Raw genomic sequence first — 14,212 nt, 5'->3', positions numbered from 1 at the left:
GCAGTGGCCCATTCAGTTCCGGGATCTCAATCCTATTGAACATCTTTGGGATGAGCTGAAAAGGGCTGTTTGCTGCAGGCCTACACCTCTGTCGAATCTCAAGAAATTGTGTGACACACTCATGTCTGCATGGTACTCCATTCCTACAACATTTTCAGCATCTTGTTCAATCCATGCCTAGATGAATTCAGGCTGTTTTGAAGGCTAAACGAGGCTCAACATGCTACTAGGTAGGTGTACCCAATAAAGTGGCGGCACAGTGTATATATCTCTACAAGTGTGTCTGGAAGTAAAAGGCCTGGGTTCAAATCCCATCAGTGACATAAGGAACCAGATTCAAACCCAGGCCTTTTGCTCCTCACATGGTGGAAAAGGCCCAGGTTCAAATCCCTTCAATGATGCAAGGAACTTTTATGGGCTTTTTTTTCACTCCATGACCAAACGAGTCAAGCCTGTTGCTGGATGAAAAACCAGAAAATTATGGTTTTTCATCCAGCAAAACAGAAACTGAGCAGAGAACACATGCATTTTACAGAACACTACACATGGGTACATGAGTTCATTCTCATGTGGCCCTAATAGTTTTTTTTTTTTGTACAAGTGCATTTACAGTGCAATTTCTTATTAATTCACTTTTAGTATAGTTATAACATATATTCCAAGGTCACTCTTTTAGATAATCCTAATTCAAATTATGATATGAATCAACTGATATAAAGTTACCCAGGACCACAGCCAGTCAATTTTGTTGTTTTGGATCACATAATTTCTACTCTTTTTTTTTTTTTTTCCCAGTGCAGCAAAAGTCACCTGTTGCGTCCTTGCACTATATGGCAAATACTATTACTAACCCAAACTTCACATTGCACACTATTATATAATACTTTCCTTAAATGAAGCAGCAAAGATAAGGGCCGCGGTAGCTAGTGGTCAGGCACGTGGGTGCATAAGTACACGTGCCCTGAGTGACCGGGGTTCAAGCCCGTGACTGCTGAATACGGTGCTGTTTCTTGTATTCTGTCTATCTTGTGAACTCCTCTGACTGTTTGGTCGTCCCGGAGTATAAACAGAAAATTTATTTATTTATTAAATGTAATTTTCAATTCTATAGCCTGACAATATGATAAAATGCATTACAAATAATTTACTATTAAATTTTTTATTAGAGTTCTATAACTTTTTATATTTGAATATATTATCAAAAAAAATTATCATGATTTGTTCCATTTTTGTTTGCAATTTTGTCAGTTGCATTAAAATATGTAATACTGTATTCATGAAAATTCTCTTCAGCTGCAACGAATAATAACAATTTAAACTTTTTCTAGATCACTTACCAAAACAAGTCCTGCCATTCACTACGACTAACAGGCTCTTGCCGTAACAATTTCAAGATCGTTGGCCTCATATCAGGCCAATGATCTTCGAAAACTAGCTGACCTTTATCCTAAAGCAAAAAATAAATAAAAAATAAAAATTAAGAAACTGACTTTCAATGTGAATTTAAAGCATTCTTTATCAAGAATTTTAAAAGTGACTAAAGTGACTATTTAAGTCAATAAAAATTAGACCAAACTAATTTGCTACTCAACTCTAACTAAACAATTGACAGCGCACACATGCATTTACTGGCAAAAAAAAAAAAACCACCATACCTTGTTTGTATTAACATGGTGCAATGGAAATATATTCAAATCAGAAAGCTGCATACTATATCACATGTCAACCTTGATATCTTCAATAGTGTCAACAAAATCAATAACTGAAACTTAATGTCAAGATGAGCAAAATACAGAACATAACTTCAATTTAAAAAAAAAGGTAAGGACATTGTTTGGTGCATGAAAAGCTCGACTACAATAACAAGAATTACACAAATCAGGTTCCTCTAAGGCTACAATATCCAGAATTTATATGAAGTGGTTGGAAGATGAGAAATCTACTTCTATAAGGGTTAACTGGCACACCTATGGGAGAGGGACTGCAAATCTTCACACAGAGGACTGAGTTATAATTGATGATCTGCTGTCAAGCAACTGCAAGATACTTTCATCAAACTAGGCTTTGATCAATCAGTATCATTCAAACAATTATGTGAAACTGCAAAAATCTAAGGTTTGGCAGTTGTTGCCCTTTCTGTAAACCATTCATTTAATACAAACAAAAAAAAAAAAAAAGACTCCCATGGTGTTTCAGTTGACATAAGTGGATTACAGAAGTTAAAATAGGCACATGGTCTGAAAAACTCCAATTTAAAGTCTTCTGTTCAGAAAGCAGAGCCGGAGTATGGCAGCAACTATATGAAGCTTGTTTGTTTGTTATTTGGTTTTTAGGAGCATTAGCAACTAAGGCCATATTGCTCCAGGAATATGCGGTGGTCATTCTCTGACCTTTCCGCATCCTCCGTATCTGGTGGTGATGGGATCAAACCCCGGTCTAATCAAGAAGCGTGTGTTACGCACTGCTGCTCCTTCCCACCTGGCTACGGAGGCCCTCTATATGAGGCATCAGATCAGATCTCTCATGTGATTTCCCTAATAATTTGGAAATGGTTTCTTGAACATGTACTAAAAGAATAACATATTTATCAGCTCATGCACAAGCTGCAATGCTTCATTTTAACACCAAAGAAGGTGATTCATTTCAAGATAATAATGCAAGTATCCATTTAATTATATTGCTCATATGTAATTCGAGGGACATGATTAAAATTCCAGTTAACTTTCTTCTCTCCCACCTAGTGATCTAAACCCGATTGAAAATCTGTGGGGATGCATTAGTATGCGATATATGGGTAAGCAGTCTACTACCACCTACACCTTGAAGCAACTAGAAGAATTATAGCTGTAGCAATAAGTTACACTATATACCTTTCAGCCACTACACGAATTCAAGTTATAACTTGTGCGCGTCTCCGTAGAAGGAGCAGCAGTGCATAGTACACGCTTCTTGATTAGACCGGGGTTCGAGCCCGTCACCACCAAATACGGAGGATGCGGAAAGGTCAGGGAATGACCACCGCATATCCCGGAGCAATATGGCCTTAGTTGCTAATGCTCCTAAAAACCAAATAATTTGTGCATGTGAAGGTCCTATAAGATGCTATGGTTTGGTTTCTACTATTTTGGCTGGACAGTATGCATATAAATAGCAGAGGCATAATTACGAATTCTGTGCCTATAAATGATTTCCAAAAGACCCTCATGTGATCTTCAACAAGTATATGAATTTAACTATTGGTGTCAGCTCCTCCTCCAACATGGTGTGGGACCTGGTAGTATAAGATAGTTTTAAATGTTTAGGATCTTTTGCCATTTCAGAGAGGAGATACTATTAGGTATATTATCAGCATGGCTGAAAAGCAACAGAAAAGTATACTCTGACAACTGAGAATGTATCTCCAATCTCCATAATTAAATGAATATACTAATATATTCACTGAAAATACTCTACTCCACATAAAGGTTAAGATAATAATAAATAAAATACAATATCACAAAGTGAGATTGTAATATAACCCACTACACACAATATGTATATACTATTTACAGTGTTAAATATAGGAATTGTACCAGTGTTCTGAACACAGATGCTACTGACTGTTTTCAGAACAATCGGGAACTGAAAAGTGACATAATGAAGCATGGCTGGGCAAATGGGTATTTAATGTTTAAAACACACACACACACACACACACACACACACACACACACACAGCACCATATTCATATCTCAGCCTGGGTGGCAAAATATCTAAGCTTGGCTCTTCAATGGAGATATCCTCATCCCACTGTCTGCTTTTATGCCACTTTTCATTTCCAAATTTCTCCAAAGGTGATAAGATAAATAACTGGCCTTAGATGTTTGCATAATTTCTGCACTTAACAACACCATGTATATTATGCGCAGGGTGCCCAAAAGTTATAAGAATGCATTTGAAGCAAAGATTCACTTCACTTAACTAATTTTGCAACATAGGGAGACATATTGCAAAATTAGGTATTTCTAAAAATCATGTAAATTAAGTATACTTATATGATTAAGTATAACCACAATTTATATAATTAAGTACAGCCAGTGAGCCCAGAAATTCTGCCGTCAGTGGAAACATGCCTGAAATTCTTTTTTCAAAATACTGCCAAGTATTTTTTCAAAATACTTGGCAGTATCATACGAATTTTGCCTGAATAATTTACAAGATATTGTTAAATCTCTCTCCTTTGGGCTTCAAGTTTTAATTTTATTTTTTGAACAAATGTCACAGGAAGCATGGTCTAGGGTGTAAAGTAGAGACGAGTATTATTTTCAAAAAATAACACTGGTCAATAAGGTTTTGCTAACATGGGTGAAAGTAAGCAGTTTTTATTAATTTGTAAATATTACGGTAAAAAGTTTCTATCACGTGACTTTTTTTTTTTTTTTTTAGAAAAATGCAAAAACACTTCTTCATTAATAATCCTCTTCCACTGACTGGAAATCCTATCCATAGTTTTGCTGACTATAGCACCTTCCAATTTGAGGAACCTTGTCCTGAAAATGGCTTAAACTTGTCATTAGCAGAGGCATATGATGCAAGAAAGCAAGCTTATATAGCATCATTTGTCTAGTTCAGCCTTGAATTTATTTAAGCTGTCAACTTCTATGACGGATGGAAGTTTGTTCCAGCAATCAACCACCTGCTGGCTAAAGACAAATTTCCACACATCTATTCTACAACTGTCTTTCCTCAATTTGTTTTTTATGTCCCCTCAGGCAACTAATCTGGGCAAGAGGAATAATCCTATCAGCATTGAGCTTGCCCAAACCATTCAAGGCCTTATACAACTCAATTAGATCACCTCGCAAGTGCCTAGTCTCCAGACTCTGCAATTTGCAGAACTTAAGCCTTTCTTGGTGATGGCGACCCTTTGTTCCATTCACCAATCTCGTTACCCTTCTTTGTACTCATTCCAGCAGCGCTACATCTTTCCTAAAATGAGGCCTCCAGACCTGTATGCAGTACTCACCTAAGGCTGACCATTGTCTTATCCAAGGGGATAATCACCTCTTTATCCCTGCTAGCAAAATTCCTATATATCATTGACAAGACTCAATGAACTACTCTTGCAGCCTGCCTGCACTGCTCAGAAAACTTCATATGTGACTATAAAATTACTCCCAAGTCTTATTCGTTCCCCATATGCAGCACTTTGCATTTGCCAATGCTAAACTTCAGTTGCCACCTCTCAGCCCATCTGCTCAACTTTTCCAGATCCTATTGCAGTAGCATACCATCCTTACTGTCATTAACAACCCTACCAACCTTCTTATCGTAAGAAAACCTGAACATTAAGCCCGATATACCTTCATCAATATCACTGATAAATAAACAATGGGCCCAACATAACTAATAACATTAGTCCACGAAGAGCAGTGTCCATTGATTATTGGGAATCATTCTAACCTGATTTATAATCTCTCTTCATAAATATTGCTTCCTCTGTATCAAAAAAAAAAAGCTGGAATTTTTCTTTTTTGCTATTGTCATTTTTCTTATAAACAGCTACATTCACTCTACAAATCTCAAATCCACTCTCCCATGGAATACTGTTCCCACATTGATGGCATCCCCAAAACCTCTCTCAAGTTCATTGACTCTATTTAAAAGAGAGTCAGGTTAATTAATCACCTGTCACTTACTAACTCTGTCTCATACGCATCCAGTTTTTGATACATACCTTTTCTATACATATTTTCATGGCCACTTCTGAATTGGCATCATTAATTCAATTGAGCTCTTTCAAACCAGTCAACATCCATTTATTGTCTAACTCCAAACTCACAAAACTAACTTTTTTTTGTCCTCATTTATCCCTTCTATTTCTGTTCTCTGTAACAACCCTCTTTCACACATACTTCTTGAAAATTACAAAATTAAAGACAAAATCCCAAGAACCAATAATTTTTATTGAATATAAAAAAGATTTTTGCCTTTAGAGACATTCGCAATTAATTACTACAAAGGTGGATCACTCACTGAAGTCTTATTTTTTGCAATTTTGATTACATGTCTAATTTCTAATAATAAGTTCATGAAGTGTGCAAACAATGCCATTCTCATTTAAGTGAAGGAATGGGGTTAGTGAAGCATTTCTTATAAAATTATTTAAAAACCTGCATAACTCAGTTCCGTTATTTAATTGCTGCAATATGCAAATACAACCCAATACCATAAGTTTAATATTCATGTAACTTTTGTTAAGTTAACAAAATTTTTTCTTAAGCTTTCAATCATTTTTTTTCAAACACCAGATGGCTGCTTGTTTAGAAGCTAAAGAGGCCACCAGCTATCTGATAATGATCCAATAAGACCTGAAAACAGCTGTAATAGTGGTGCCTTATGTTTTTAATGAATAACAGATTTGCATTCTTGGTGATATTATTCACTTAAAAATTATAATTTTAGGTCAACTTGTTGATAATCATGACAACCAAACATACAGTTAATTGCATTTACGTGTACAAACTGAAATGACAAGTTAATATAATAGTAATGTACCGTAAATCAGCAAAATAAGTCCTCAATATTTTGTTGTTCCTCCTCGAGCTGCAATTACAGCCGTGCAACGATCTGGCAAAGAGTTAATCAACTTCTGGATATACAGTTGCCCAATTTCATGGTAACACACCCTTACAATGCTCTCCTGCAGCTGAATCTTACTTGTTGGCTTCTTTTGAGCAATTTTAGACAACATTATGTACCAGGAATTTTCAATAGGGTTCAAATCTGGACTGTTGCTGGGCCAGTCAAACACTGTAATGACTGCACCTTAAGGGAGAAAAACGAGGGAAAACATTGGTGTATGTTTTAAGCCTTGTGAGACAAGAAGGCAAACTCATTAAATCTAAACAGCATAAAACTTACCAATTTTGCTGTGTGGCAAGACACTGAGTCCTGTTGAAAAATGCAGTTTTGGACGTCTGAGGTGATCCCTAATAACAGGTTTCAGGCACTCCTCTAAGGTAGCAGTGTAGGTTTCTGCATTCACGGTTCCGTTAATAAACTTAATTCGCCCCACCCCTTTGCTTGTTATGCATCCCCAGTATCTTGACCGGCAGAGAACGTTACAGTCGGTGTTATGCAGTCAGGATGGTATGCCTCTGATTTTCATCTTCTGACATATCACTTCTCATCCAAGCCAAGCAGGTTGAATTTCGATTCGTCAGAAAATATTATGGTGTCCCAATGCTGTTTTGTTCATGAAACATGTGTTTTAGCCCAAGCAAGTCACTTCTTCCTCATTTGTTGGGTCAACAAAGGCTTCTTCTTGGGCTGACAGGCAGGCAGACCACATTCCGAAAGCTATCTTTGGATAGTTTGTGCACTTGTTTCAACACCAAAGGCCATCTCAAAGTCCAGTTTTAGATGAGGAGCACTAGCATGGCAATTACGAAGGCATAGATGTTTTAAATATCGATCTTCAGAAGGCGTAGTCACTCTCTTGAGGCCTGATCCAAGTCTTCTCTTCACATCACTGGTTTCGTGCTTTAATTTCATCAACCCAGGATACTGTTGACTGGTGGCAGCCTATTTTATCAGCGATAGCATGCATAGAAAGCACTTACTGGGACAGAGCAATAGCTACACTTTTTTTTCCTTGGTATCAACTGAACATGTGGAGCCATGCTTACACCTCAGCAAAACAGAATACTAATGAGCCTGTATACCCTTTCGTATTTATACAAACGGCTGATGCAATAGAAGTGTTATCTGATGCAATACCTTTGCTTTATGACAAACAAATTGACTGTAATCAAATAATGTCTTATACGTTTCACTACGAATGTTACTTTTTTTTAAAAGGTGATGCAGCTTTTTTGTCTGCCACTGTATAATGTAAAACAGCATTTATTATCAAATTAAGTACAAGTTAGTGCAATTGCATCATTTCAGTACATAGCCAACTACTTAAGTAGTTATAGATTGTTGTGAATACCTTCACAACGAATTGCCATGGTATTGCACTACTTCGAATAAGTAACACTTCACCATAGGAGAAGACTATTGTTACTTATTCTCAGCAGATACCATCACCCGTACGGCACCGTTTTGAAATATGGTATGGGATAAAGTTCTCGGTTATCCTCATACTATCCCTATTAGACTTAGAAAAGAGATAAAGATGTAGGAAGGTGATAGTAGGAGAGGTAGAGGAAGGAAATGTCATAGAAGAAAGAAAGGGACAGTTGCTCCTTCAACTCACACTCAAAGCTTATATATTCCTCGAATAGGCAACGCTTCCCCAATAGGGAAGACTGTTGTTACCTATTCGAGGAAACTCCGTGAATATCAACCAGAAAATGGGGAAAAAAAAAAACCACCTTCCCACATCATTTTGTCCATCTCATTTGCTGGCAAACCTCCATATACATTTATTGTTGTTGTTGTGTTCAGATTTAACGACACACAGGCTGCTAGGGCCACATTGTGTCTTTCTAATGGTTAATAGGAAATGCTAACATTTATTGCAATACCTGTTATATTTTATGGTATATTCCAATATTATTTAGGAAGGTAAACAGTTCTTTCTTATTAGGGTCATCTCCAAGAATCTGCAATAATATTAGTGATGACTGTGCATTAGCACATGATTTAAAGCTGTTTGAGCGGATATTGAGAAGGCGAGGCCAGTCCACTAATAAATGATGAATAGGCAGTTTTTTTTTTTTTTTTTATGAAAACCCCAAACACGAAAGGTATCAAAACCTATAGTACTTAGTACCATGCATGGGTTGAAGGAGAAATATGGGGGGAAGGGGATACCGGAAACTTTGCTCTAGAGACTAAACATGGGTTTCACCACTTCACGCCTCCAATAAGCAAAGTGGTGGTATTTCACCGGTCGATGAAAGTCATCTACCACCTTCAATAATACTACAGTCCTGTGGTAACGAGACAGAGAATGTTGATGTTGGTAGGGTTACAGCAGCTCCCACAGCTGTGTCATTTTTGGAACCATCAGTATAAATTTGTACAGTTTGTGCATATGCCAAGGAGTGGGCCTACATGTAGTTTCTGAAAGGTTTGATTGGTCAGGGAGTGTTTTCCCCAACGTCAGAAGTAGTTGTACAATTCCTCTGCCTTGACAAGAATTGGTCAAATGCATATTCCACTGCTGAATTAGCTCTTGTAGACAACACATTCCTGTACATTTGTTTCCATGAGGTTATTTCTAAAAAGGTTTATCCATTGAGGATCATAGAGGTATGACCAGATAGGATGAGATGGAAGGATGAGAATGCTCCTCAATTATGCATTTTAACTGCATAATTGAGGAGCATTTTTTTCCAAAAGTGAAGTGGAAGTTCATTGGCTTCTATATGTAGGCTTTGGACTGATGAAGTCCTGAATACTCCAAGAACACCGACATCTTATGCAGGATTACGAGAAATCTCGAACAAAGCATGCAAAGAAAAGCAAAGACTTCTTTATTTATGTTAACACTAGAAGGAGAGGAATAAATCATATTGGTCCACTATATATGAATGGTATAACTGCTGATGATTTTGTTCAGGTTGCTGATTATTATTGATTAATATTATATATTAGATTTCAGAAAAGCTTTTGATACTGTTTAACATAAAAGACTGCTTAAAAATGGGAAAAGTGTTCCATTAGGGACAAGTTACTGCTATGGATAAAGGGTTGGTTGAGTGGGAGACAGAGAGTGGTTGTCACTGGGGGCATTGCCCTCCTTGGACTAAAGTTACAAGGTGCATTTAAAAAGTTTGTGGCCTATGAAAGGATAGTGGTGCAGTGTTAAAAATTTTCTGCCCTTAATGAATGATTGTTCAAATAGTAACTCACCAAGTTTCATGCAGTTTCAATAACATCTTTTTTTAATTACAGATCCTGAAGTACACAAAGTTTGCAAATGAGAAAAGATGGACAAAATCAGTCACCATGCAGTCATCCAATATTTGGCAAAGGGGCTAACATTAAAGGCTAATTTAATTAACATTAACATTAAAATTAACATCATGAGGACACAGATGCAACAGTGGGAGAGGATGCCTATTCCTATTCCATGATTAAGAAGTGAGCAGCAGAATTTAAACAAGAGGGAGAGCCTAGAAAATAACCCACACAGTGGAACACCTGCATGATCCATCACTACAGAAGTTGTTGAGTGATTGAAGAGTGACAATTCAGTACATTACCATCTTCTTGGGCATAGCATCTATATGTGAGTACCACAGAATGACAGAGGTTCTCACTATGAATAAGGTGTCAGCCCAATGGATCCCAAAGTTGTTGACAGCAGATCAAAAAAAGCACAAGAGTTGTCAAGTGAACATTTGCATCATTTTCAAGCAGATCCAACAAATTTTCTTATAGGGTTTGTGACCATAGATGAGACATGGTTCATCACTTTCAGCCAGAAACAAAACGGCCAAAACAGTGAGAAAATAGCTCTTCTCCCCATCCAAAGAAAGCCAAGTTAACACCTTCCACTGGCAAGGTAATGCCATCAGTTTTTGGGAATGTTGATAGAACACTGCTAGTGAATTACTTTCAGAAAGGGCAGACAGTCACACGGGCATATTACACAGACCTTGAGGCATTTGCATGAAAACATCAAAGACAAGTGCTGATGACAACTCAGCAAAGGAATCTAGACTTGTTCCACAGCACCTGCTCACAAATCTTTCATTGACAAGGCTGCCTGCATGAGCATGGCTTTGAAATCTTGGATCATTCCCTACATTCACCAAATCTAGCATCCTTGGACTTTCACCTATTTCCTAATATAAAAAATTACCTGGCATCCATTTTCCCACTGACATCACTGCTGCGGTGGATGCATTCCTGGAGGCCCAGGAGAAAACTTTCTTTGCAGCTGGAGTCAACACATTGCAGCATCAGTGGCAAAAGTGTATTGATTCCAAAGGGGTCTATGTTGAAAAGTAAGATATTACTAGACTACTAAAATAGATCCTCCAATACCATGAACTTTTAAAATGTCTCTCATATTAGTGGAGCCCCCAAATTCAGTGCTGGACTGACTATTGCTTTCAGTATTTATTAATGATATTGCCGAAAGCATATCATTAATGTTTAAAGTTTGCTTAATGGTCATCAAAGGCTGACAGGGTAGTCAACCCTGTCAGCCTTTGATGGTGGTTAAGTTTAATATTAACAAATGCAGGGTACTGCATATGGGAAGCAGTAATCCTAGAATAACATACCAACTGGGTTGTACCACACTCAAGGCAGTAAAGAATGAAAAAGACCTGGGGGGTAGTTGTGAAGTCAAACATGAAGTTCACTGAGCATTGAAAACAGGATGCTAGGACAGCTTATAGATTTTTTTTTTTCAATGATATGCAGCAATTTTTCCAGCAAGAATAAGGAGGTACTTGTTCTGCTGTATGAGGCAGTGGTTAGGCCATATCTTTAGATCTGGAAGCCTCATTTTAGAAAGAATGTGGACCTGTTGGAATGGGTGCAGAGAAGAGCAACCAGATGAATGAATGAACAAAAGGGCATGTCCTTAACAAGAAAGATTTCATTTCTGCAAAGTGCAGCATCTGGAACCAGGCACATGCACAGAGATCTCATTGAGGTGTTTAAGGCTATGGATTGAATATGCTAAATGTTGATGGCATCCTTACTCTTGCTCAGATAACATACATAAGGTGGCTTGAATTTAAACCGAAGAAGATAGTTGCAGAATATTTGTGTGAAAATTTGCTTTCAGCCAGATGGTATTTGATTGTTGGAACAAAGTTCCATCTGGCATTGTGGCAGTGGTATGTTTGAATAAATTTAAAGAATTAGGCAAATTATTAGACGGGATGAAAAGGTGAAGTGAAAAGGGATTTTTTTTTTTAAATTTTTGGTTTAGTAGATGCTATATAAACTTGCATTATGTGCAACTAATAATAGTAATACCAAATACAGAAGCATCTCGATTACCAAGAGCCAAGATTCTATTAATTGAGATTTCTGTTAATCAAAAATAAAAAAATAAAAGTTTATCTGATACTGTGTGCACCAATAATTAATGTCACTCTCAACCAGAACTGAAACTGATAAATATTAACTGAATACTAGTATTTGGCAACAAAAGAAGATTAATATGTTTTTTGTCAAAGTTGATCTAACACCTGCAAACAACATATGCCATTTCTCAATGGTTCTGGCATTCACATTAATTAGATGTCTGCTCAAACTTGTAATGTGGAATGATCAAGAACTGGGCACTTTGCACTTAGAGGAGTGCTGTCATTCGTTAATAGATAAAGGTGTGTGAGGCAAGTATGCTCAATTCTTAGCCTTTCTAGAATTACTTCTTGTCTGCTTTTCCAGAAACTGGACATTCACAGCTTTGGATCTGGTTTTATTGTAAAGTTTGTTTCCTGGATAACCTCTCCAGATTATTGACCAGCTATTGTAACATGCTTTAAGGATGATGGGTTTGAAATCGGTATATGGAACTTGACAAGTCTGTAAAATAGAAGTATCTGGTTGTTTGGCTGCAAGATCTGCATTTTCATTTCCTACTATCCATACATTTATTCAAATACAATTTAAATTTATGCCCTCTCATATAGTCTGAGCAAGAGGTAGAATGTCATCAGCAGAGCTTACTAAATCCATTCAAAACTTTAAACACCTCAGTCAGATCGCCTTACAGATGCCTAGTCTCCAGACATTGCAATTTGAAGAATTGAAGCCATTGGTAAGACTACACTTTTGTTCTTCACAAAAATCTTGTTCCCTTCTCTGCACTCTTTCCAGAAGATCCACATCCTTCCTAAAATAATGCTTAAAGACCTGTACACAGTACTCAAGAATTGGCTTAACCACTGCCTTGTACAATGGGATAATCACACCTTTATCCCTTCTAGCAAAGTTCCTGTATATCACTAACAAAACCTCATGAGCTGTCCTGGCAGCATGTCTGCACTGCTCACAGAACTTCATATCTGACTGCACAATTACCACAAGGTAATTGTGCAGTCAGATATGAACTCAGGGTAGTTGAAAATGAAAAAGAGTAGTACAGCAAACCCCCGCTATTCGCGGTATCTGTATTCGCGGTTTCGCGTATTCGCGATCGCCGATTTAATATAAAATGAAACCTGAAAAAATGTGAATTTTAAAGCGCCGTGAATATTTTCCGCCATAAAAAACATGGGCGTGGCTAAAATTATCTTTCCCGGTCAAAACAGCGCTCAGTGGGTGGGGGGAGAGGGGTGAAAAAATCGCGAGCGTGGATGTTTCTCGGTAATCCTTGTTCAGTATGTGTTAGTCATGGAAGGTTTCGTCGTTTGCTTTTAATTTATATGCTTATAAACTGAATAAATTTATCAATTTATAAATTGATATGCTTACAAAAATGATAAATCTACCGTTTTGCAGTGTAAAACAGACTTTTTCGAGTGTGTTAACGGAAGAAAGTGACTTTATTGTGGACAAGTTCTTTCTAACCCCTACAAAAATATGGCTACGAATAAAAAGAGAAATGTGAAAATATCAAAGAAGGTGATAACATTAGCGAATAAAATTGAGTTATTAGACAAAATTTCTAATGGTGAAAGTGTCTCCTCAGTGGCAAAACATTATAAAATCAATGAGTCAACGGTACGATCAATCAAGAAATCGGAAGAAAAAATCCGCCGTAGTGTCCGTCAAAACGCGCTAATTGCTTCAAAAATTTGCTCTATAACTCGTGATGTTAAATTAGAAAAAATGGAAAAGGCTTTAAATCTGTGGATAGAAGACCGAACTCGAAATAAAATTCCGTTAAGTTCACTCATCATTCGCGAAAAGGCAAAACTACTCTATCAACACTTTAGCGAAACTGGTGATAGCACTGGCGGGATGTTTTTTTTTTTTGCTAGCAAAGGCGCTGGTTTGAAATTTCTAATAAATATTACATTTAATATTAAATTGTTTCTTATTTTCATTTCGATGCCATATGCTTGCATTTCACTATGTACTGTCTATGTACATGTCATATTATGAAGGTACATATAATACATACATAGACAAAATTTTAGACTAGTTTTTCTTATATATTTCATACTTTGGAACGGAACCCCTTTATTACTATGGGAGCCATAACTCAGTATTCGCGTTTTCGGTATTCGCGAATTTCTCAGGAACGTAACCCCCGCGAATAGCGGGGGTTTACTGTACTGCACAATTGATAAGTTAATCTGG

General features: G+C 37.1%; 1 protein-coding gene across 2 annotated transcripts in view; it reads right to left on the bottom strand.

The window, feature by feature from the left end:
- Cul5 (cullin 5) overlaps positions 1–14,212 on the bottom strand; it is a 227,103-nt gene that overhangs the window by 152,318 nt on the left and 60,573 nt on the right. For both annotated transcript variants that reach the window (XM_090379738.1, XM_090379737.1), the window contains one exon: positions 1,338–1,447. In XM_090379738.1, coding sequence (XP_090235864.1) covers positions 1,338–1,447 — 110 coding nt within the window. The remainder of the gene's footprint in view (positions 1–1,337; positions 1,448–14,212) is intronic.

Source organism: Mastigoproctus giganteus, chromosome 8, assembly GCF_048544385.1.
Source record: "Mastigoproctus giganteus isolate SK-2022 chromosome 8, ASM4854438v1, whole genome shotgun sequence".
Classification (NCBI taxonomy): Eukaryota; Metazoa; Arthropoda; class Arachnida; order Uropygi; family Thelyphonidae; genus Mastigoproctus; species Mastigoproctus giganteus.
The sequence above is the reverse complement of the archived record's forward strand: the minus strand, read 5'-3'. Positions and strand labels throughout refer to the sequence as shown.